The 25,707-nt window shown below is 51.7% G+C and overlaps 1 protein-coding gene across 1 annotated transcript; it reads right to left on the bottom strand.

Annotated features, from left to right (window-relative positions):
* Window positions 1-731: 731 nt before the first annotated feature.
* On the bottom strand, window positions 732-25,001 carry LOC127586576 (polyunsaturated fatty acid 5-lipoxygenase-like). The gene is made up of 14 exons (XM_052044635.1): window positions 24,715-25,001; window positions 19,498-19,696; window positions 17,928-18,009; window positions 16,308-16,430; window positions 15,060-15,166; window positions 14,356-14,525; window positions 13,253-13,396; window positions 11,386-11,589; window positions 11,014-11,100; window positions 9,024-9,193; window positions 6,673-6,794; window positions 4,029-4,129; window positions 2,637-2,807; window positions 732-1,289 (listed from the first exon to the last, which is right to left on the bottom strand). Exons 1-14 carry the CDS (start codon window positions 24,862-24,864, stop codon window positions 1,110-1,112), a joined length of 2,010 nt encoding a protein of 669 aa, XP_051900595.1. The 5' UTR covers window positions 24,865-25,001; the 3' UTR covers window positions 732-1,109.
* Between the last annotated feature and the right edge of the window lie 706 nt (window positions 25,002-25,707).

Raw genomic sequence — 25,707 nt, 5'->3', positions numbered from 1 at the left:
TAAACCCAAACTCCTACCCCTAACCCCAACCCTAAACCCAAACTCCAACCCCGAACCCCAACCCTAAACCCAAACTCCTACCCCTAACCCCAACCCTAAACCCAAACTCCTACCCCTAACCCCAACCCTAAACCCAAACTATCACCCCAAACCCCAACCCTAAACCCAAACTCCTACCCCTAACCCCAACCCTAAACCCAAACTCCAACCCCGAACCTCAACCCTAAACCCAAACTCCTACCCCTAACCCCAACCCTAAACCCAAACTCCAACCCCGAACCCCAACCCTAAACCCAAACTCCTACCCCTAACCCCAACCCTAAACCCAAACTCCTACCCCTAACCCCAACCCTAAACCCAAACTCCAACCCCGAACCCCAACCCTAAACCCAAACTCCAACCCCGAACCCCAACCCTAAACCCAAACTCCTACCCCTAACCCCAACCCTAAACCCAAACTATCACCCCAAACCCCAACCCTAAACCCAAACTCCTACCCCTAACCCCAACCCTAAACCCAAACTCCAACCCCGAACCTCAACCCTAAACCCAAACTCCTACCCCTAACCCCAACCCTAAACCCAAACTCCAACCCCGAACCCCAACCCTAAACCCAAACTCCTACCCCTAACCCCAACCCTAAACCCAAACTCCTACCCCTAACCCCAACCCTAAACCCAAACTCCAACCCCGAACCCCAACCCTAAACCCAAACACCAACCCCGAACCGCAACCCTAAACCCAAACTCCTACCTCTAACCCCAACCCTAAACTCAAAGTCCGACCCTATCCCACATCCTTAACCATACCCACTGACTCTAGCCATAACCTCCACCTGTAACACAGAGCCTTAGTCCCTAAGCATAACCCCTAACACTAACCCCAACACCTAACCCTAATCCCGAACCCTAACTGCTGTGACCTCTACCCAACCCCTAATTCTAACCTCTAACGCAACCCCTAATCACCTACCCTAACCCCCTAACTCCAACCCCAAGCCCCACCTCTATCTCCAACACAGAGCCTAGGAGGTGAAGGGATACTCTCCTCTTCCCCGCTATGACTGGGGGTCCCAGTGGAGAGTGGTTGGGGTGTGGGGAGAGCAGGACTCAGATGCTGATGCTGCTCTCGATATTGCTGGGCTGCAGATACTGGTATTTGAGGTCCAAGCCCTGGTTTCGGTCCTCGATCCGTCGCTCGATCTCCTTCAGGTCCTCCTGGAATTCCATCATGGCCTTTTTGGCATCCGGCTCGGTGAAGTACTCCTCCTCGAAACTGCCCAGCAGGATCTGGGGGAAGGGTTACAGACGGGAAGGGTTACAGAGGGGTGGAATTTCTACGGGATCGGACGAGCTTAGCTCCCTGATAGTCCCCAGCAGCTGGGCTGCACCCTGTCCGAGTGACTCTATGTGGACGTGGTGCCCCATCGTCCCGGGACAGGAGTCTGAATGGAGGCACAGCAGAGAGGAGGAGAGGAGGGGGAGAGGGAGGGGAGGGGGAATAGGTCATGGGAGGGAAGTGGAAGGGTGGGAGGGGAGTGGAATAGGATGAGGGAGGGGAGAGTGGGGACGAAAAGATGGCAAGCAGGGACGGGAAGGGGAAAAGGGTGCGAGGGGAGAGGGTGTGTGGGGGCAAGAGGGAGAGAGGAGAGGGTGGGGGAGAGTAACAGGGTGAGGGGGAGGGGGAGAAGGGAGGGAAGAGGAAGGAGGAGAGACGGAGAGGGAGACGAGAGGGACGGGGATGGGAAGGGAGGGGTTGGGAGGGGAAGAGGACGAGGGAAGGGGTGTAACCCCATTGATGCAGCACAGGTTTGGGTGTGCTCCATTCCCAACCTGATGGACAACAGGCCAGGCAGGGAGTGGACAAGCAGGCTGAGTGATCGTGCCCAGCTGACTGCGGACCACCCTCCCAGCTCCCCCAGCCATCCGAACCCTCCCGATAAAGTCATACAGGCCTGTAACACAGTCCATGTGCTCATTCAACACACGTGCACACGAACATCCACGAGTGAGCTAACATGGGCATTTCCACACCACACGTGGCTACCTTGAGACTTACTGCAGGGAATGCCCCGACATACACCAGGGTCAGCTGTTGGTCTGATCCGGGGCGTCAGGGTACGGCCTGCTCCGATCGGCGGGATGGGGGAGGTGTAGAGGCACGGTGAGGGTGGGCAGGGGTTAGGGTTGGGGTGGGGTGTTGGACAGATGGGGCAGCCCATCAGAGCAGTGGTGGAGAGAGATCAGGGCGCAGGGCAGGAAGTGACCTCTGTAGGGAGAGGTGCTACAGCTGCATCTCAGTCTAGGGGACGAGGGAGTGCCCGGAACCTGCACCAACCTCCGGCGAGGTACTCCCTCGACCCTTCCTCAGCCTCTGACAATGGAATCCCTCAACACCCCCTCGGCCCCTTAAGTTTGGACAGGCTTTGTAACACACACACACACACACACACACACACACACACACACACACACACGTGCATACATAGATACACACACATATACACACCTGTACATACAAACATACACGCGCGCACACACATACACACACATTATGTACACACACACATACATCTACACAGACACATATATATGTACACACACACACACACACACACACACAGTCGCATCGCCTACCTTGTTAGGTAAAGGTCGACCCAGGTGCCATGTGAACGCCATCTGTACAGCGGACTGGCTCATATCGGGCAGGGTATCCATGAGCTGATCTATTGAGCGGTCTCCTTTGGAGGTGGGTGGAGGCTCCCTCATGGTGCATGGCGAGTTTGGCACCCAACAACTCCAATCATACTGTCAGGTGAAAGGTCAATGTTCAAGAGTCAAGAGTGCAACGACGGAACATCATCAAAATGAAAAAAAAACCACAGATGCTGGAAATCTGAGACAAAGTCAAAAAATGCTGGAAACACTCAGCAGGTCAGGCAGCATCTGTGGAGGGAAAAACGGAGCTGATGTTTTCATGTTCTAAGGCCATAGAATTGACTCATTGGCATTGTTGTTCCTTCCACAGATTCTCCAGTGTTTCTGGCATTTGTTGTTCTTATTAGTTTTAATTTGGAGAGAAGATGTGGACAGGGATGGATAGGACGAAGGAGATATCTGTGATAGGGTGAGGACAGGGTTGCTGTGAGGATAAGTTGTTAATGTGTGACAAAGAAGTGAGCTGTGTTGCGTATTGCAGGTCAGGGTGTTCTACTGGAGGAGGAAGATAGCCAGTACAAAGAAGAAAGGGGGAGGGGTGAGACAGGGGACAGTAGGTGATTGGTAGACCGAGGAGAAATAAAAGACGATGGACAAATGGGGAAGGGGGAGACAGAGGCAGGTGGGTGACAGAAGAAGTAAAAGGGGGCGGATGGAGCTAGCTGAGGGGAGGGTGAAGGTGGACACAGAGGCTGGAGGGTGATAAGTGGGAACACAAAGCGCTGGCAGTGCTGGATTCTGATAAGGAAGGAAGGAACCATTAGGGGAGAGATGTAGGGCAGGTGGATCCAGATGGGGGAGGGATTCCGGTGGGTGAAGCGTGTGGATGATAGGTGGACGGACCCAGGAGTGGGAGGGGGATGAAAATGGGTGATAATGTCCGGATCCCAGCATTTGCAGCCTCTTGTGTCTATTGGTTACTTTAAATCAGTACCCCTTGGTGTTCAGCTAAGAGTGAGATCCTTCCCATTGACGCTCCGGACACTTCTACTGAGACAGGAACACACCCACCCACCCCAGGACACTGGATAGCAGGCATGAGCCCTTGGCTCTGATTGGCCTGTCTGATAGCAGACCCCCCCCCCCACCAATTCCCATTCCCCCCACCCCCACCCCCATTCTTCCCCCCCCCCACACACCGAGTGCTGCTCAACAGCCGTCCCCTCACACTGAGAACCAGACAACCCACCCTGGAGCTGGTGCATGTCAAGATTTCCTCCCCTCCGCCACCCCCAATGGGGAGGACGGGGGAGGGGGCACGTTGGGGAGGGGTGGAAGTGGGGAGGACCTGAAATGAAAAGGAGCCCTTACCTGCCCATTGTTGACCGCAGCGTGCTGGGCAGAGCAGGTGAAGATCACCGTGGTGAGGAATTTGAAGAGCTCTTCCCTGGACTGAAAGCTCTCCGGGAATCCTGAAGCCAATGCAAATAGTGTTAGACAACAGACACCAACAAAACCCCTCGGGAGAGTCCCTGCAGGACAATCCGTTTTCCTGGTTGCTACCCACAATTCTATCGGACTCACTGCCATTCCTGCACTCAATCCTAGCCTCATCCCACCCCCTTTTCCTCCTCCTCCCTGCCTTTCTTCCTCTCCTCTCTGGCAGTCGACGCCTCTCGTAGCAGTGCCCCAAGTGCACCTTCCCCTCTCCAGGAAAAGACGGTCCCTCCAGGAGTTTGGGAAGAAGGAGGGGGGGTTTCCAAACTTTCAGACTCCTAGTCCCTGAAAGGCAACATTCTGCAGATGACAGAAATCTGACAGAAAATGCCGGGAACACTCCACAGGTCGGGCAGCAGCTGCGGAGAGACAAGCAGCGGCGAGCTGCTAGGTTCTGATGAAAGGCCGTCAGGCTGACTTGTCCACTCTCCACAGATGCTGCTGCTGGAACTGCTGAGTGTTTCTGTCGTCACTACTTGGTCTCCAACACCATCCCTCGCACAGAACCCCCTTCTATACTCCTCTGGTTCTTAGTTCCTCCCCAGTGGTGACCCTGCCTTCGGCTGTCTGGACCCTAAACTATGGAACTCCCTCCCTAAACCTCTCTGCCTCCCCACCCCTTTTCTTTTCTTGGAGACATTGGCACCTTTAAATCTAACTCTTTGGCCAAGCTGTTGGTCATATCCCTGAGCTTCCTGGAGCAAGAAAATAGGTTAAGTATCGGCTTAACCTCGATAGGCAACAGCTGGAATTATTCAGCATGGAAACAGGTCCCCGGCACATCCAGAGTCCACAACTCTTGAACTCACAATCTACCTTGTTATGGCCTTGCACCTTACTGTCTGCCTGCACTGCACTTTCTCTGTAGCTGTGACAATTTATCCTGCATTCTTTTATTGTTTTACCCTGTACTACCTCAATGCACTCTGTAATGAATTGATCTGTATGAACGGTATGCAAGACAAGTTTTTCACTGTACCTCAGTACTAGTGACGATAATAAACTAACTTCACTAATCTTTTGCTATTGGTTAAGCAATGGACTGTTAATCCATTGTGCTCTGCACGCGTGGGTTCAAGTCCCATCCTCATCGATAACTTTATTACTAGGGCACGGTAGTGTAGCGGTTAGCGTAACAATATTACAGCCCTAGTGACCCTGGTTCAATTCCCGTCGCTGTCTATAAGGAGTTTGTACGTTCTCCCCGTGTCTGTGAGGCTTTCCTCCGGGTGCTCCGTTTTCGTCCCACATTCCAAAGACGTACGGGTTAGGAAGTTGTGGGCATGCTATGTTGGCGTCGGAAGTGTGGCGACACTTGCGGGCTGCCCCCCAGCACACTCTACATAAAAGATGCATTTCACGGTATGTTTCGATGTACATGTGACTAATAAAGATATCTTATTCCCCCCACATTCCCACCAGCTCCCCCCACATTCTACCACTCACCGGTACACTAGTGGAAATTTACAGCGGCCAATTGATATACCAGCCTGCACGTCTTTAGGATAAGGGTTGAAACCAGAGCACCTTCAGTGGCACAGTCGGTAGAGGCGCTTCCTCTCAGCTCCAGCAACCCAGGTTCGATCCCGACCTCCAGGTGCTGTCTGTGCGTGGAGTTTGCACGTTCTCCCTGTGACCACGTGCGTTTCCCTCGGGTGCTCTGGTTTCCACCCACATCCCGGGATCCTGGAGGTTGGTGGGTTAATTTGCTGCTGTAAATCGCCCCTAGTGCGTGGGTGAGGTGTCAAATCTGGGGGGTGGGGAGGGGGGAAGTGATGAGAATGTGGGAGAATAAATTGGGATTGGTGTAAAATGGGTGCTTGATGGTCGGCACGGACTCAATGGGCCAAAGGGCCTGCTTCCATGCTCCATGACTGTCTGTGACACCAGGGGGAAACCATCGCAGTCACAGAGAGAGCAGACAAAATCCACACACGGACAGCGCCGGAGGTCGGGATTGAACCTGGGTCTCTGGAGCTGTGAGGCAGCGGCTCTGCCCGCTGTGCCACTGTGCTGCCCTCAGTATCACGGGAGAAAGCAGGGAAAAGGTACGGGCCAAGTGTCCGATCGGCTGGACTACTTATAGAGATGCACCCTCCCACTATGGTAGTTGGGTCCTTAAATAAACCCTGTCATAACACACTGACCCTGAAGCCACAACAAAAACCTCAGCTCACACACGGACAGAGATCGGCTGCTCTTACGCATCCATCTTCTACTTAACTCCATACCCAGCATGACGGTTGACCCTTAACCGCCACCTCAGCTCAGGGGAAAATGAGGGATGGGCGATAAATGCTGGTGTCGCCATCAATGTCCTCAGCCTATGAGCAGTAAAAGCCTGGTGGTCACTTCATCCCTCGGACCTCAGGTCCCAAACACAGAGGGGATACATTGGTTCAGGAGGAGGTCCACTTCTTCAGAGAGGTTAACAGTGGGGTCATCAACTGGCGTCTCTCTACGCTCACTCGATTACCCTCCCACCCAACTATACCTCAAAGCCGGAGCTTTCTCTCACCAGTTCCAGGAAGATCTGTGAACCCCTCTTGGACCACGTCCTTCATCCAAGCCTGCAACTCCACGTCTTCAAGCACATCGCGGTCACTCTTGTAGTAGAGCCCCATGATGTTCTTAACGTACCTGTGGGACAGGGCAACGGTTAAGCAGTCCCTGCCATCTTGTCCCTTCTCCAAGGAACACCACCACCTACGCCCGCCCCTCTACTCTGTCCCGACTTGGAAATACATCGCCCTTCCTCCATCGTCCGTGGGTCTGAGCCCTGTGACTCTCGCCCCAAACAGCACTGTTCACCAGAGGAGCCACAGCCACTTAAGACGGGCTTGTGCGGGAGAGTTGAGTGGACCAGAAAGGAGGAATTTTAGGTGGAAGAGACAAAGGGTTGGTGAGGAAAATGTGGAAAAAGTACAGGGAGAGGCAATGATCCAGGGTGAGGTTTTCTGAAGGGAAATGGGAGAGGCACTTGATGAATAAATTGCCAGACGACAGTGAAAGAACAGGGACATGGGGCTGGTGGAATTGCTCTACCAGCATAGAGTCGATGGGCAGAATGGCCTCGTTTTCTGCTGCCAGTTCTCTCCTCTCCTCAGGCCAAACCTGTGGGCAAGAAACGAGCTGCCGGAGGAACTCAGTGGGTCGGGCAGCACCTGCGGAGGGAAATGGACAGTCGACACTTTGGGTCGCCACCCTTCATCTGGCCAGTATAAAGAGGTGAGGGGGGTGGGCGGGGCAAGAGCTGGCAAACGACAGGTAGTATCACTATTTCCACCCTCCCTCCCTCACCTGACTCCTTCTGCGGATCAATCCCTCCTCACCTGGATCCACCTATCACCTGCCAGCTCCTGCCCCACTCCTTCCCCTCACTTCTTTATACCGACTGTGCATTTCCCTCCGCGGATGCTGCTCGACCTGCTGAGTCCTTCCAGCAGCTCAGTTTTCTTTTGCTCCACCTGAGGTCTCTTGTGTCTCCTGGGGATTTGAGGACGACTTGTCTCCACTTCAGCCTGTGCACTTCCAAGTGGAGCCCACAGACCTGCCACAGGCGGGAGAGTCTGGGAGAAAGGTGCGATCCTTCAAGGACCTCTGTGTGCTCTTGGCAGAGAGGTAACGTTCTCAACACCATCCTGAATGCTCCTTCTATACTTTTGAGTCGCTGTGATCCAGCGATTTCCAAATGGGGATGTTGCACCCCTTCTCTGAGCACATCCTTGAACCTTTTCCTGTGTTCATCTGGTCATCTCTTCCCACAACAGAAGTCGGATGGTCCATTTTGGGAGTTTGATGTTGGGCAGGTGAACTTGAGTATCACTGAGGCCTCATGCACCGTGTAATGAATTGATCTGTACAATCGGTATGCAAGACACGTTTTTCACTGTACCTCGGTACATGTGACAATAATAAACCAATTCAATTCAATAGAACATATACAGTAAATGGTAGGGCACTAAGGAGCATTAAAAAGTAGAGGGACTTGGGGTTAAAGTCCATAGCCCCTGAAAACCAATTCCAATTCAATGTTTGGAATGTTGACCTGGGAGGGAGCACTAACTTCGGTCCACGTGACCTTCCGAGGAATTTGGTGGATTTTGCAGAGATGGCAATTTTCCAGTGCTTTGCCATACCTGTTGTGGGTCGTGCAAGCCTCATAATAAGGGGAGGCAGGGATGACGACTGACTGTAGACCATGAGGTAGGGAGTCCTGACATTCATGCACTTTTTTCCTCAGGAAGCCAAAGTCCGATGCACTGAGGGCAAATTTCATCATTAATACTGCGCTTCCTGAGAGGAGGCACCCAGGATATGGGAAGCAGGCCACATTCTCTGGGGGCTAGTTGTGGACAGACAGCGCTTGTATTCAGAGGCTGAGCTCACGCTAACCACCAAGTAACAGAAATGGGCCCTGCATTAGACTTCCACAAAATAAAGGAGTACTCCATTGCAGAACACATCCCCCTTTGACAGACAGGGGTACAGCAAGGAGGCAGCTCAGCACTGCCTTCAGGGGATGGGTGCTGGACAACACCAAGAGCCCCAGCAAAGATCTAACAAAGTAAGATACAAAACACTTGGAGGAACTCAGCGGGTCAGGCAGCGTCTATGGAGGGAAATGGACAGTCGATGTTTTGGGTCAAGCTCCTTCATCTAGTCTGATGAAGTCAGCTTGCTCCCTCTCAGATGAGAGTGGCTGGCAGTGTGTCTTGGCTTCTTATCAACAGGGAAACCCACTTCATCCACCCCAGCTTCTGATTCCCAAAGCGTTGACTGTCCATTTCCCTCCACAGATGCTGCCTGACCCGTCTCTTGTGTCCCCAACTAAAAGAAGTAATCCAGATCTCCCCGTCTTGCACTTACTTGCTGATTGCAGACCAGATTTGGAGTCCATCATCACGGTAGAAGTATTCCTTCAACTCCAGGACCCCACGGTCCTGCAGGTTATCAGGGAGACACATGGACCTGTAGGTGAACGACTGACAGGCCTTCAGGGCAACTGCATCCAGGCCAGGCCCACCTGAGGCCACCACCTGGGAAAAAGCAAAGCAGATTCCTCCATTCAGAATTTAATTGTTATTAGAGATGTATACAAACCAAGAGCCATTCAAACCTGGTCCACTGCATAATAAGCTCAACTCTATGTACCCATTTGCCCCCAGTAAGCCAACCCTGGTCACCTTACACCCCCTTGCTTTTCAAGAAGCGAATTCCCTCTGCCTGAAACAGGCCCTTCAGCCCACTGAATCCGTGCCGACCCATTCACACCAATACTATATTAAAAACATTTTTTATTCTCAGTGACTCCTGCCCGGATTCTACCACTCACCTCCATTTAATGTGGTCAATTAACCTACCGACCCACACGTCTTTGGGATGTGGGTGGAAACCAGAGCACCCGGGGGAAATCCAAGCGGTCACAGGGAGAACGTGCAAACTCCACACAGACAGCGCCGGAGGTCAGAATCGAACTTGGATCTCTGGTGTTGGTTCAATTAGCTGCACCACTGCTTTCCTTATATATTCACACACTCTGCTTCCACCACCCTTTGAGGAAGAGTGTTCCAAAGATTCACCTCATCTTAGATGGGGACACGTTTTAAGGGATCTTGGGGGGCAAGTCCACAGCTCCCTGGAAGCGGCAACACAAGTAGATCGGGTGGTGAAGAAGGCATACGGCATGCTTGCCTTCACTGGTCAGGGTGTTGAGTATAAAGGTCAGGAGGCCACATTGCAGCTGTATAACACTTTGATTAGGCCACATGTGGAGTATTGTGTGCAGTTCTGGTCGCCCCGTTACAGGCAGGATGTGGAGGCTTTGGAGAGGGTGCAGAAGAGGTTCACCAGGATGTTGCCTGGCTTGGCGAGTATTAACCTTAAGGAGAAAATTGTTTTCTCTGGAGTGTCAGAGCTGCTGAGGGGAGACCTAATAGAAGTTTTTAAGATTATGAGAGGCATAGATAGAGTAGACAGTCAATTTCCCGGGGTGAAAATGTCAAACACTAGAGGGCATAGCTTTAAGGTGAGGAGGGGAAAGTTTAAAGGAGATTTATGAGGCAAGTTTTTTATACACAGAGAGTGGTGAGTGGCTGGAACGGGCTGCTGGGGAGGTGGTGGAGGCAGATACGACAGCAATGTTTGAGAGGCGCTTAGACAGATGCATCAACGGGCAGGGAATGGAGATAAGATAAGATATCTTTCTTAGCCACATGTACATTGAAACACACAGTGAAATGCATCTTTTGCATAGAGTGTTCTGGGGGCAGCCCGTAAGTGTTGCCACGCTTCCGGTGCCAACATAGCACGCCCACAACTTCCTAACCCAAACGCCTTTTTGGAATGTGGGAGGAAACCGGAGCACCCGGAGGAAACCCACGCAGACACGGGGAGAACGTACAAACTCCTTACAGACAGCGGCTGGAATTGAACCCAGGTCGCTGGCGCTGTAATAACATTACGCTAACCACTACATTACCGTGCCTGCCCATATAGACCACGTGCAGGCAGATATACAGTTTAAGTTGGCGCCATGGTCGGCTCAGGCATCGTGGGCTGAAGGGCCTGTTCCTGTGCTGTAATGTTCTATGTTCGAGATTCCCCACACAAGGAAACATCCTCTCCACATCCTCCCTATCCCCTCTGGAAGTGTCAGAGGTGCTGCCTTCTAGATAAGACATTGAACTAAAGCCCCCTTCTGTCCCATCAGGGGGTTGTAGAAGATTCTAGAAGACTGCAAAGAGACTCTGCATGCATCGAGAGCTGGTCAAACAGATTTTGCAACCTTGCATAGATGGATTCGGAAGCTCTTGGTGAATAAGTTTCAAGAGATCAAGAGAAGAAAGGGGTGACTTACTCTGGAAATGACACCATTCTTGCCCAGGAGTTCGTTTCTGGCCCGTGTGTTGATCTCCAGTGTGTACCTCGTATGTGGAGTCAGAAGCTAAGAAAAGAAAGGAAGGGTCACCAGGTTGTCCAGGGCAGGTTTGGGACCGCAACCTATCCCTATAGAGGGGGAAGGGGGGAGGGAAGGGAAGGGTGGGAGGGAGGGCAGGGGAGGGGAGGGAGGGGGGAGGGGAGGGGAGGGAGAGGGGAGGGAAGGGGAGGGAAGGGGAGGGATGGAGGGGGAGAGAGGGAAGGGGAGGGAGGGAGGGGAAGGGGAGGGAGGAGGGGGGGGAGGGAGGAGAGTGATGGAGAGAGGGAGGGAGAGAGGGAAGGGGCCCCTCACCTTGAAGACGGGGTGCACGGCGGTAAGCTGCCTCAGTGTGGCGACACAGAACACCTCCCCGAGGAGGTGCGTCCCACACAGGTGGAAGCCGACCTGATGCAGCTGGAAATCGGAACTCCGCACCCAGATCTTGACCAGCAGCCAGAGGTTCTCCGGATCCGAGGGCAGGAAGATGGGATTGTTGGGTCCTGGGAGCTGTCCGAGCTGTGGAGGAGGGAGGTTGAAGGCATGAATATTGGGCCGGAATGGGAGCCTCTGACCCCGGGATTCTGATGGTGCCCACTCCCTGTCCCTCTCCCAGTCCCTCTCCCAGTCCCCTTCTGGTTGCTGTCCATTCCCTCACAGCGCTGGAGGCCATTCAGCCCACTGAGTCGAGGCTGGTTCCCTGTCCCTCCTTCCCTCTCCCTCAGCTTCAATCTCACTTTTACTCTCAACTTGCCCCATGGGAGTCCCTCTCCCCCCCACCCTCCCTCTCTCTCACTTTCTGAGGCACCCTTTCTGTCTCTATTTGACCCTCTCTCCGTCTCTTCCTCAATCAATTTCCCCCATTCCCTCCGTCTCCCTCCCTCCCTCTCTGCCTTCCTCATTCCATCGCCCTCTCTCCGTCTTCACCTCTCGCACCCCATCTCCGAACTTTCTGTCTCTCTCCCCGTCTCCTTCCCTCTTCTCCCTCTCCCATCTGCCTTCCTCCTCCTCTCCTCTCCCTCCCTGTATTCCTCCCCTTTACTTTTCATCCTCTTGTCCCTTTCCCTCCCCATCTCCCACCATCTATCTCCCCTCCCTCTCCCCTCCCTCCCCATCTCCCACCATCCCTCTCCCCTCCCTCTCCCCTCCCTCCCCATCTCCCACCATCCCTCTCCCCTCCCTCTCCCCTCCCTCCCCATCTCCCACCATCCCTCTCCCCTCCCTCTCCCCTCCCTCCCCATCTCCCACCATCCCTCTCCCCTCCCTCTCCCCTCCCTCCCCATCTCCCACCATCCCTCTCCCCTCCCTCTCCCCTCCCTCCCCATCTCCCACCATCCCTCTCCCCTCCCTCTCCCCTCCCTCCCCATCTCCCACCATCCCTCTCCCCTCCCTCTCCCCTCCCTCCCCATCTCCCACCATCCCTCTCCCCTCCCTCCCCATCTCCCACCATCCCTCTCCCCTCCCTCTCCCCTCCCTCCCCATCTCCCACCATCCCTCTCCCCTCCCTCTCCCCTCCCTCCCCATCTCCCACCATCCCTCTCCCCTCCCTCCCCATCTCCCACCATCCCTCTCCCTTCCCTCTCCCCTCCCTCCCCATCTCCCACCATCCCTCTCCCCTCCCTCTCCCCTCCCTCCCCATCTCCCACCATCCCTCTCCCCTCCCTCTCCCCTCCCTCCCCATCTCCCACCATCCCTCTCCCCTCCCTCTCCCCTCCCTCCCCATCTCCCACCATCCCTCTCCCCTCCCTCCCCATCTCCCACCATCCCTCTCCCCTCCCTCTCCCCTCCCTCCCCATCTCCCACCATCCCTCTCCCCTCCCTCTCCCCTCCCTCCCCATCTCCCACCATCCCTCTCCCCTCCCTCTCCCCTCCCTCCCCATCTCCCACCATCCCTCTCCCCTCCCTCCCCTTCCCTTCCTCCTGTTTCCTCACTCCCTTTCTTTCCTCACCTCCCTCTTCCTCTCTCCCACCTCTGTCCCCCCTCCCCTCCTCCCCTACCCCTCTCTCTCCCTCCCTCCTAACTCCTGTTCCCTCTCTCCATTCCTTTCCCTGCCTGCCACCCTCCCACTTCCTCACTCCTTCACCCTGTCTCTTCCTCTCTCCACCTCCCTGTCTTTAGCTGCACATTCCCCACGCCGAGGTAATGGTCCCTCCAACATCCCCCAATCCTCCCCTGACCTACCTGAATGGCAAGAGGCATCAGCCTGTTCTGGGGGTCCTGGAACAACAGGCAGATGGGGGCTGCCACGTATTGCTGCTTCCCCTTGATCACGTTGCCGATAGTTCCATCCAAGATCTTGTAATCCACGATGTAAATGTTTCCCTTCTGTGCACAGACAAGGGAGACCCGCACTGAGCGACAGAGGAGCGAGAGCAACTTTCACCCCACAACCAGCAGAGAGTCCTTCCTAATTCTGGCACAGAACTTTAAACCAGTGGCAATTCAAGAGGATAGAATTAACTAACTTGTGCTGTCCCTGCCCTGGGAGTGTGTGATGGGACAGTGTAGAGGGAGCTTCACTCTGTGTCTGACCCTACAAGTGTGTGATGGGACAGTGTAGAGGGAGCTTCACTCTGTGTCTGACCCCGGGAGTGTGTGATGGGACGGTGTAGAGGGAGCTTCACACTGTGTCTGACCCTGGGAATGTGTGATGGGATGGTGTAGAGAGTGCTTCACTCTGTGAGTAACCTGTGATATCCCTGCCCTGGGAGTGTGTGATGGGACAGTGTAGAGGGAGCTTCACTATGTGTCTAACCCCAAGAGTGTGTGATGGGACAGTGTAGAGGGAGCTTCACTCTGTGTCTGACCCTGGGAATGTGTGATGGGATGGTGTAGAGAGTGCTTCACTCTGTGAGTAACCTGTGATATCCCTGCCCTGGGAGTGTGTGATGGGACAGTGTAGAGGGAGCTTCACTCTGTGTCTAACCCATGGTGTCACTGCCCTGGGGGTGTGTGACGGGACAGTGTAGAGGGAGCTTTACTCCGCATGTGACCCATGATGTCCCTGCCCTGGGACTGTATCTAGCCTAGCCAATTAACTTACAAATCTGCACGTCTTTGGGATGTGGGAGGAAACTGGAACACCCGGGGGAAACCCACACGGTCACAGGGAGAACGTGTGAACTCCACACACACACACACACAGACAGCACCAGAGGTCAGGATCGAACCCGGGTCTCTGGCGCTGCGAGGTAGCATCTCTACACATTACACTACTGTGCTGCCCTCGTACTGCTTTGAAGTGTTGTAACGCAGCAAATACAATAACAGCCACAAGGATGTACCTTCATTTCCTGTTCCAATGTGGATCCCCCGAGGAACTGGTTGACCATCGCGTCCGTCACAGGGAACTTCTTTGGGATCTCCCTACACCTCTCAATCAAGCAGGGGTTGCAACCATTTTTGAACTGGTACCCAAAGAACCAATCTTCCTTCCAATGGTTGACCACGTAGACTGGAAAATGGTGGAGGCAGGGGAGAAATAAGAGGAATTTCACCAGATGAGTGATGTTCTTTGTTAGAAAAATGCATTCTACTGGGTTGTGTGTGTGTGTGTGTGTGTGTGTGTGTGTGTGTGTGTGTGTGTGTGTGCACGGAGTCTGCACGTTCTCCCTGTCACCACCCAGGGGTTTACCACTGGGTGCTCCACTTTCCTCCACCATCCCAGTGATGTGGTGAGTTGGGCGCTGTAAATTGTTCCAGGGGCTGGTGGGAGGAATGTGCAAGGGATAGGCCACAGGGAATTTTGCTGAGAATGACGGATAGGGTTGACGGGATCGCGCTGAGAATAGACTGAATGGATCAAATGGCCAAATCCCTCTATATCGTAAGTAAACATGAGAGAAAAGGACAATGGGCCTGAAATTCCGATAAAGGGTTTCCTGGAACCCTACGAGAGTTGGGATGGACAATTCACCTGGCAACCTGACCATTGTGCCCAGTCTCCTGGGCTTTGTGTTTATCCTTGCACAATTTCCAAATTTCTTACTTCCTATGGGACTCTTGACTCTCCAGAAGATCTTCTGAAAGCTCTCTAGACTGTGCCAGGATGTTCCGAACATGTTCACAAACTTCTTCAGGAAGAGTTCCCCTAAACTGAGGAGAAGAAACATCATAGAATGTGGAACAGTACAGAACAGAAACAGGCCCTTCAGCCCACCATGTCTGTGCCAAATCAAACTAAATCTCTTCTGCCTGCACATGATCCATGTCCTTCCATGCCCTGCATATTCATGTGTCTGTCTAACAGCCTCTCAAACACCACTGTTGTATCTGCTTCCACCCCTGGCAGCTCGTTCCAGGCACCCCCCCCACTCTCGGTGTAAAAAAACCTGCCCCGCACATCTCCTTTAAACTTTCCCCCTCCCACCTTAAATGCTTGTTCTCTAGTACGTGACATTTCTACCCCAGGAAAAAGTCTACTCCATCTATGCCTCTCATAATTTTATAAACTTCTATCAGGTCTCCTGTCAGCCTCTGCTGCTCCAGAGAAAACAACCCAAGTTTGTCCAACCTCTCCTTATAGCACATGCCCTCTAATCCAGACAACATCCTGGTGAACCGCTTCTGCACCCTTTCCAAAGCCTCCACATCCTTCCTGTAATGGGGTGACCAGAACTGCACACAGTACTCCAAGTGGCCTAAACAAAGTTTTATACAGCTGCAACGTGACTTCCTTGCTCTTATACTCAATGCCCCGACTAATGAAGGCAAGCATGCCATACACCTCCTTTATCACCCTGTCTACTTGCCTGGCCACTTTCAGGGAGATATGGACTTGGACCCTGAGATCCCTCTGTACACCAAACCCCTCCAGACATCATTAATGTCCAAGACCTTCCCCAAGTTGTAATCCTGTGGAAATTATGGATCCCACCGCATCCACTGTAATAAGTCAGTTTGCCCAACCCACTCCCAGGGGAACACTGACCTCTCTGTTGTCCAGTCCCAGGATCTCTCTTCTCCTTCTCCAGCCTCCCTAATGGTCACTGCCATGGCCTGCCCTCCATTCCCCAAAATCCCAGGCCCCATAACTTAGAGCGGAGCTGATTAATGTTCTCATTATGGGTGGTACAGCTGGTAGAACCAGCTCCAGTGTCGCGGGTTCAATCCTGCAGGGAATGGATTCCCTCCACGCTGGAACTATTCCCACCTTCCCAACCCTACGTTGTTGCAACCGCACTTGAACGTAATCCCCGCAGCCCAAGGAAAGAGTCAGAACAAACACTGCACTCACGCCAAGTGCAAGGAGTTCTCAAAGTCAGTCCGCTTGTCATTGTCGAACTTGACATCTGGATGGAGATCCTCCTCTGTTTCAGCGGCAATGCACCTGATGATGCCAGGCTTCCAAACCTTCCATCTGCAGAACACAAAGCAGGCTGCGTCGGCACACGGTGTGGGCAGTGGTTGTGTACGTACTGACACTAACTCACTGGGAAAAGACCCCTGTTCCAAATTCAGAAGGTTATCCCCCTCCGGAGACCCGAAACTGCAAACCTACACTGATAGTCAGGCGCATTATGGATGGGTTATGTGCCCTCAGGCCTTGATAAAAGATCCTGCTCACTATTTATATAGTGATACAGCAGAACCAGGCCCTTCAGCCCACTGAGTCCATACTGGCCATCAAATACTAAATGGTAATTGGTTTATTATTGTCACATGTACCAAGATACAATGAGAAGTTTTACTTTGCGTGCCATCCAGACAGATCATTCCGTACATACATACCTCGAGGTGTTACAAAAGGTAAAAAATAACAGAATAGCAGAATATAGCGTTACAGAGAGAGTGCAGTGCAGGTAGACAAATAAAGTGCAAGGGCCATGACGAGGTAGATTGGAAGATCAGGAGTTCATCTTTATTAACCCTATTCTTTTACTCTCCCCACCTTCCCACCAACTCTCCCACCCCCCAAGATTCTACCCCTCACCCACACAACTAGGGGGAATTTACAGCGGCCGATTAGTCCACCGAGCCCGCACGTTGTTGGGATGTGGGAGGAAACCGGAGCACCCGGGGAGGAAATCCACACGGTGCTCCACACGGTCAGGATCATGGCTCCAGAGACCCGGGTTCGATCCTGACCTCCGATGCTGTCTGTGTGGAGTTTGCACGTTCTCCCTGTGACCGCGTGGGTTCCCCCGGGTGCTACAGTTGGGTTTGCGCTCTGTGCCCACCTACTAGAGCCAATCAGGTTAATCCTCTGCACATGGGAGGTGCCTAAACAGGCTTTGGTGGTGAGAAGGCCTCAGCCTGAGTTGCTCCTGTTCCCAAGACCCCAGGACACCAGATGGCCTTTGACAGGAGGCAAAATTAGGGTTAGGGCTTCAACCTCCTGTCAAGAGTCACATGGTTGTTGGGGCTTTGCAATAATAAGTCATAGAGTTATGTAGCACGGAAACAGACCCTTCAGCCCAGCTCATCCATGCTGACCTAGCCGTCTATCTAAGCTACTCCAATTTGCCTGCATTTGGTAAGTGGTTTAATGCTTATATCACTGATTTGCAGGGAATTTTAAAAAAACTATTAAAATTGCTTTTACTATTTTAAATCATTCTAAAAAACATGAACAGCAATAAACCACATCAAAATATACTGAAAAATAAATATGTTTTCCTTCTAATCTGTAGGCAAGGGATCTCTGTTTAAATGGATGGGGATTCCTAATATTTATATGGGATGGGATTAGAGAGGGGGACTTCTCCACAGAACCTCAGTGCCACATGGCCCACAATGGTAGGAGATCCAGAGGTATGGAATCTGGGATTAACTTCCCTGGGGAAGGAGTCTCTGGGAACAGATCTGGACGCTTGACCTTCCTCAGGTTCCCAGGTGAGCTGACAGCGCCCGTTACCTGTAGAGCTTCTGCCTCTCCACGAGCTCCTGCTGGCGGTGTGACTGAAAAGCAGGCAGGGAGTCATCGTAGGGTCGCTTAGCTGTGGGGAGAAGAGCACTGCTTACATGATACAGTCCACAGGCATGCTCGGGAAATCAGACTTACAGAAACTGGTATAATCTGCACAAGGTCTGACATTAAATTATATGTTTACACAGACGCTACTGCCTGTAACATACACAGCGCTACTATCGACTGCGACTCTATCTAATATATATTCAGAGCCTGCTATAAGCAGGGGCTTCTGTTGTGTGAAATACACACCGGGACTGCCGTTGTCTGTAATTTACACAGCGTTTGTTGTTATCTATAGTCTACACAGGGACTGGTGTTCTCCATAACATACAGGGGGATGGTGTTCTCCATAATACACAGGGACTGCTCTTCTCTATAATACACACAGGGACATGGTCTCTATAACATACACAGGGACTGCTAATCTCTCTAATAAACACAGGGACTGCTGTTCTCTCTAATATACACAGGGACTGGTATTCTCTCTAACATATACAGGGACTGCTGTTCTCTGATATACATGGGGTCTGGTGTTCTCCATAATATACCTGGGGCTGCTGTTCGCTGTAATTTACACAGGGACTGGTGTTCTCTCTATTGTTACGGATCAGGTTGCTATTTGGTGAATGTTCATTTAAGACATAGTATAGTAGAGTGGTGTGTGTGTGGTGTAATCACGGCAGCAAGCAGATTACAACGTGCTGAAGTTTTTGCTCAGTGAGTCAGTGAGGAGAGGGAGGGAGGGAGGGAGGGAGGGGGGGGAGAGAGAGAGAGAGAGAGAGAGAGAGAGAGAGAGAGAGAGAAGAGAGAGAGAGAGAGTGAGAGAGACTGACTGCTGGTCTCCATAACAATGGATGAGGAACAATGGCTATGTCGTCACTACAATGTATGGATTTTTGGAGCAAACAAGTGGAGTCCACTTTGTCGTTAACCTGTAGCGGGAGACAGGTATTTGTGTGGACGGCCACATATCGAATGCCTTAGGGGTGGCAGATACTTTGGAACAAAGTAAATAGAGATCATCAGTGATTGAGGTGTGGTATGGGTTCCATCGTGGAACATGTGGATTTCGTAATTTCTCTCTACATTTTCTCTTCAGTCAACGGTGGTTTTGCAAAAGCCTTTGCTCACGGTTCACCTGATGACTTGCTGAACTGAACTTTGAGACTTATTCCTGGACTTGGGGTTTGGGAATTTGCACTTCGAGTTTAGTTTTGGGGTTAATGTTTAATATCTAACATTTTTACTTTTCTTATTAATATAAGTAGTTATTAATAAAATAGTTTCTAACATACATGACGGTGTGTTTCTTTTGTTGCTGGTACATAACAATATACACAGGGACTGGGGTTCCCTACAATCTTCTAAGATCTCCATGTTCTTCTAGTTTCTCCCACCAGCTCACCACCACGATTAAACACTAGTGTCTGTGCCTTCAATCCTGAACTCTGGAATTCTTTCCCAAACCCTCCCCACCTCCCAACCTCCCCACCCCCTTGTCTCACAGCCTCACCTTGTCCTTCCCGAATGCAGACGCTGTCATTATGACACAGCCACCTGTAGCAGGGGAAGACGAGGCTTTCTCCTGAAGGCGTCCGCACCATCACATAGCTGCAGAACCAGTTGTCCTCCACCAGGAACCTCTCCTTGTCCAACTGCACCCACCAGATGCAGCCCAGGTCCGTCTCACTTTCGACCTTGTATTCATGCACCTGGCCAATCGAAGCAGAGGTCGTGTTACAGAATAAGAAAGGGGAGCAAAGAGGAGTACCTAGCAGGAACCTCGAGGTGACAATTTACATCACATTTAATCATTCCATCTTGTCCACAGGCCTTGAGTTCCCTCCCTAAATCCTTCTTGTTTTTTATGCACTCACTGGAGGTGGCATCTGCTAGCTACGCCAGCATTTATTGCCCATCCCTAATTGCCCCAGAGGAGGCATTTAAGACTCAAACACGCAAGTGGACTGATGCCACGTGAAGGCTGGACCATGTAAATTAATCAAATGAATTTTTACAGCAGTAAATTTTAAAAACTGCAGATGCTTGAAATCTGAAATAAAAACAGAAAATATTGGAAACACTCAACAGGTCGGGCAGCATCTTCAGAAAGTGAAACGGGGTTGACATTTTGTGAAAAAACCATTGCAAAAATATGTCAAAATTACATGGGTATTTAAAATAAAAAAGTAGTGTTTAATGCTTGCTTTTGATATTTCAGCTTCTATTTTAACATCACAATCTGGTGAAGGATCTTTCATCTGAAACATCAATTCTGTTTCTCTTTGCATAGATTCTGCCTGACCTGTTGAATGCTTTCGGCATTTTCTGGCTAAAGCAGGGGTAGAGCAGGGTTTACAGCAGGGGTAAATCACAATGGAGTAAACAGGAAGGATGAGAAGGCTTTAGAGAGGGTGCAGAAGAGGTTCAACAGGATGACGCCTGGATTAGAGGCATTCTGGCATTTAAACAACAATCCATTAGTTACTTGGATACCGTTAGTAAAACCAGATTTTTAAAAGACAAATTAACTAATTAATTGAACTAATTAACTAATTAATTCCCCAGAAACCATGGTGGGATTTGAACTCACAACTCTCAATCAATGACCCAGAACTCTGGCTGCGGAGGTGAGTTGGTCAGTGGCCAAATAACTGGAATTCCAAAGGCAGGCAGCTGGAGGTGCTCCAAGCAACCGCAGAAGCACGAGAATTAGAAGCAGGGATGGAGGAGGTGTGTTCCCATGTTGGGAAGAAGCCAACACACTGCTAGCTACTGTCATCGAGAGAGAGCAAGCTGACTTCATCAATCCAGCTGAAGGGTCTCGACCTGAAATGGTGACCATCCATTTCCCTCCACATGCTCTGCCTGACTTGCTGAGTTCCTCCAGCAGTTTGTTTTTTTTACACATTCCGGGTTCCATGTCTGCAGTCCCTTGTGTCTCCAAGCTGACTGCTATTCCCTGAGAACTGCACCTACTTGCACAAATACCATTAAATGATCCAACAAAGATAACAGCAGTCTTAATCCACCTTCAGGTAGCTGCAAATGTTTTCTCCTTATTCCAGCAAGCACCCACTTGTGGTCAGAGACCATTGATCCTCTCTGCAGCCTAGCCCAACATTTAGTTAACTCAACTGCTTTCATGCTGTTGGGCCCATTGGGTTAATGGGCTCCATTAACCCAACTCTGCTCCCAGCAGAGCCATCCCACTAGTCCCTTTCCCCCTTTCCTTATTTCCCTACAATTTATTCCCTCACACATGCCCATCAAATCCCATTTAGTTGTTATACTACCTACCTGCACTAAGGGGTAACACATAACAGGAGTAACACACAAGAGGTAATTTACAGCAGGGATAAATCACAATGGAGTTAACAGGAAGGATGTGGAGGCTTTGGAGAGGGTGCAGAAGAGGTTCACCAGGATGCTACCTGGATTAGAGAGCGTGTGCTATGAGGAGAGGTTGGGCAAACTTGGGTTGTTTTCTCTGGAGCGCTGAGGGGAGATCTGATAGAGGTTTATAAAATTATGAGAGGCATAGATAGAGTAGGCAGCCGGTACCTTATTCCCAGTGTCGAAATATGTAACCCTAGAGGGCATGCATTTTAAGGAAGGAGGGGTAAATTCAAAGGAGATGTGCAGGGCAAGTTCTTTTTTACACAGAGAGCGGTGGGTGCCTGGAATGCACTGCCAGGGGTGGGGGTGGAGGCATTTACAATAGAGGTGTTTAAGAGGCTTTTGGATAGGCACATGAATGTGCAGAGAGTGGAGGGAGATGGATCTCACACAGGCAGAAGGGATTAGGTGTCATTAGCTTAATTTGTTCAGCACAACACTGTGGGCCGAAGGGCCTGTTCCTGTGCTGTACTGTTCTATGTTCTAGTAACACACTAGGGGCAAGTTACAGCAGGAGTAACACATTTAGGGGTAATTTATAGCAGGGGTAATGCACAAGGGGCAATTTATAGTGGGGTAACACACTAAGAGTAATTTACAGAAAGAGTAATATACTTAGGGGTAATTTACAGCCGGAGAAATCCCCCTACAGATAATTTCCATTGGCCAATTAACCTACCAGTATGTCTTTGAGTTGAGTTGTACCTTGACTCACTTTGGCACCCAATCCCTCCACACCCATAAAAGCCTACTACATGATAAACTTCAGCCGACTCCCAGCCTCAAATGGCTTTGGTGGGTGGGAGGGAATGGGGGAAAGGTTTCTGGTGAAAAAGTGGGAATTGAGGAATACAAGGTTAGTGCAGGGTAATGGTACTGGGTACTGGGTAATTGTCTTACTGAATGGCAGGACACACACAAAAGGGCTGAATGGCCTCTTCCTGCCTTTGTTTCTGGTTCCCTGAGTGGCTTGGCTCTTCACTTTTCTGGTTGAGATTCCTCCACCAAAGAAAATAAACTCTTCATGTGCATCAATAGTGACGGACATTTTAAGCACTTTACTTTCTAACTTGAGGTTATACAATTCAAGTGTACATGTTTTGTATTGCTCACTTGCAAGTTTCTACAGATGTACAGCGGAGAGCATTCTGACTGGTATGGAGGCTCCAACACAGGATCGCAAGAGGCTGCAGAGGGTTGTGGACTCAGCCAGCTCCATCACGGGCACAACCCTCCCCACCATTGAGAACATCTTCAAGAGGCGGTGCCTCAAGAAGGCAGCATCCATCACTAAGCACCCTCACCACCTGGGACATGCCCTCTTCTCGTTACTACCATCGGGGAGGGGGTACAGGAGCCTGAAGACCCACACTCAATGATTCAGGAACAGCTTCTTCCCCTCCGCCATCAGATTTCTGAATGGTCCATGAACCCATGAACACAACCTTGTTATTCCTCTTTTGCACTATTTTATTTATTTTTTGGGAACATATAGTAATTTTTATGTCTTGTACTGTTCTGCTGCGACAGAACAACAAATTTCACGTCATATGTCAGTGATAATAAACCTGATTCTGATTCTGACATTCAGTCTATTGAAGCCGGGCCAACTCCCAGAACAATCCCATCCATTCACTCACTTATGTCCCTCTGGATGAGCCAAACGTTCGGCATGGAAGTGATGATCCAAAGGGCTGGTTTCTGTGCCATATGAAAGAGATGGTCGGATGTTTTAGATGTTACCAGGGGTAGGGAGATCGTGCAGGAGAGTGGTACTGAAGTAAAAGAACAGCCATGAACAGTCATGAACAGCAGGAATGAGGGGCTGAGTGGTCCACTCGCACTACTATCGCTTATGTTCTTGGACGGACCACTGGTGCTGGAGGTTTTACTTGACTCCCTCTTGATCCTGCTGGCTTGTGGCACAAGGCACATTGGCATCCAGTGCCCTCCGCCCTCCGCGGACCCAGCACCTGTCTTACAACAGACCCGAGAGCTCAGAGAGTCCAGTGAGCGACGGAAAGATGCGCACAGCAAAGAGGGGTAGAGCTTCTCCCCCGCTGCCACCCACGACTGGTGCGGCAGGCAGTTTGTAAGACACCTTCGTGTGGTCGGGGCCTCACTGGTTACCTGAACCAGCAGGTCATTTAGAAACAGCAGGTGCCCCTCCCAGCAAAACCTTTCCAGAGATGATCGTTGCCAAGGGGAAGCTGTGTTGCCATTGCTGAGGCAGGGGAGGGTCAGTGGCGAATGGTCAGGAATAAAGGTGCTCTTGTTACACACATCGATACACTACATCCGTCCCTCACACACAGTCATGTGCCTCTCTCTACACACGCACTCACACTCTCTCCCTCTCCACACACACTCTCTACACACACACTCACACACTCTCTCTTCCCACACACGCGCACTCTCCACACGATCTCCCTCCACATGCACACTCCCTCTCCGAACACACACACACACTCTCCCTCCACACGCACTCTCCCTCCACACACGCACTCTCTCCCTCCACACACGCACTCTCTCCCTCCACACACGCACTCTCTCCCTCCACACACGCACTCTCTCCCTCCACACACGCACTCTCCACACACGCACTCTCCACACACGCACTCTATCCCTCCACACACGCACTCTCTCTCCACACACGCACTCTATCCCTCCACACACGCACTCTCTCCCTCCACACACGCACTCTCTCCCTCCACACACGCACTCTCCACACACGCACTCTCCACACACGCACTCTATCCCTCCACACACGCACTCTCTCTCCACACACGCACTCTATCCCTCCACACACGCACTCTCTCCCTCCACACACGCACTCTCTCCCTCCACACACGCACTCTCCACACACGCACTCTCCACACACGCACTCTCTCCCTCCACACACGCACTCTCTCTCCACACACGCACTCTATCCCTCCACACACGCACTCTCTCCCTCCACACACGCACTCTCTCCCTCCACACACGCACTCTCTCCCTCCACACACGCACTCTCTCTCCACACACGCACTCTATCCCTCCACACACGCACTCTCTCCCTCCACGCACGCACTCTCCCTCCACACACTCTGCACACATGTCCTTTCTCCACATAGACTTCACACTCTCTCTCTTGCTCTCAAACATTCACACACCCTGCTTTTCCTCACCTACTCTCTCACTCTCCCCCTCAGACACACTCTCTCACCCTATCCTCTCTCTCACAATACTGTCTCTCACCCTCACACACTCTCTCCCCCTCTCTCACCACACTCTCCTTCCTTCACTCTCTCTCCCTCCCTCCCTCCCTCCATCCCTCCCTCCCTCCACTTACACTTCCTCTCTCCAGGTCATTGAACAGCCATTTATCCAGGATGGTTCTCTTGCTCGATCCTTTCTCTCCCACCAGCGTGACATAGATGTAGTCATTGGTTCCTGAGTAGTATGAAGTCCCAGTGGCCACCGTGACCTTGTAGGTGACCATCTCTCCTGGCGACAGAAGGAGATCCTGACTGCGGCAAAGGCAGTACCAGAGGAGTGAATGCCAGCACTCTGGGTCCTGTTACAGATAAAACACTTTCCAAGGCAGGGCCGGAGCACTTTGTACAAATAACAGCTGCATTCCTGTTGCAACGAGCGCAGTCTGTCAGGACACTCCCAGTGCCTTTTGTGGACTTGGCTCCAGTTGCTTTGGAAGTTGCCATTGGCAGCTTCCGACCTCATAGTCTTTAGTAGGAGACCGGAAACAAGGTGCCTTCCCCCCATCTACGCTGAATTTGTGACTCTTGCAACCCAGAATGCAGGAAAAGACCAAATAGCCTTGGGAGAGGCCAAGAAAAGGGCAGAAAGTGTCACAAGAATTGGCTGCCTCAGATTTCCAGAGACACGGGTTCGATGGGCAGGCAAGGTAGCGTAGTGGTTAGCGTAACGCTATTATAGCGCCAGTGACCCGGGTTCAATTCCCGTCACTGTGTGTAAGGAGTTTGTACGTTCTCCCTGTGTCTGCGCGGGTTTCCTCTGGGTGCTCCGGTTTCCTCCCACATTCCAAAGACATACGGGTTAGGAAGCTGCGGGCGTGCTATGTTGGCGCCGGAAGCGTGGCGACACTTGCGGGCTGCCCCCAGAACACTCTACGCAAAAGATGCATTTCACTGTGTGTTTCGATGTACATGTGACTAATAAAGATATCGTTCTCCCTGTGGGTTTTCCTCCCCCGAGTGCTCCGGTTCCTTCCCACATCCCAACGACGTGCGGGGTCGGTGGGTTAATCAGCCACTGTAAATTGCCCCCTTGTTGTGTGGGTGAGGGGCAGAATGTGGGGGAGTTG

The sequence above is a fragment of the Pristis pectinata genome, chromosome 37 (assembly GCF_009764475.1).
Source record: "Pristis pectinata isolate sPriPec2 chromosome 37, sPriPec2.1.pri, whole genome shotgun sequence".
NCBI lineage: Eukaryota > Metazoa > Chordata > Chondrichthyes > Rhinopristiformes > Pristidae > Pristis > Pristis pectinata.
This window is presented reverse-complemented; position numbering and strand designations above follow the sequence as displayed.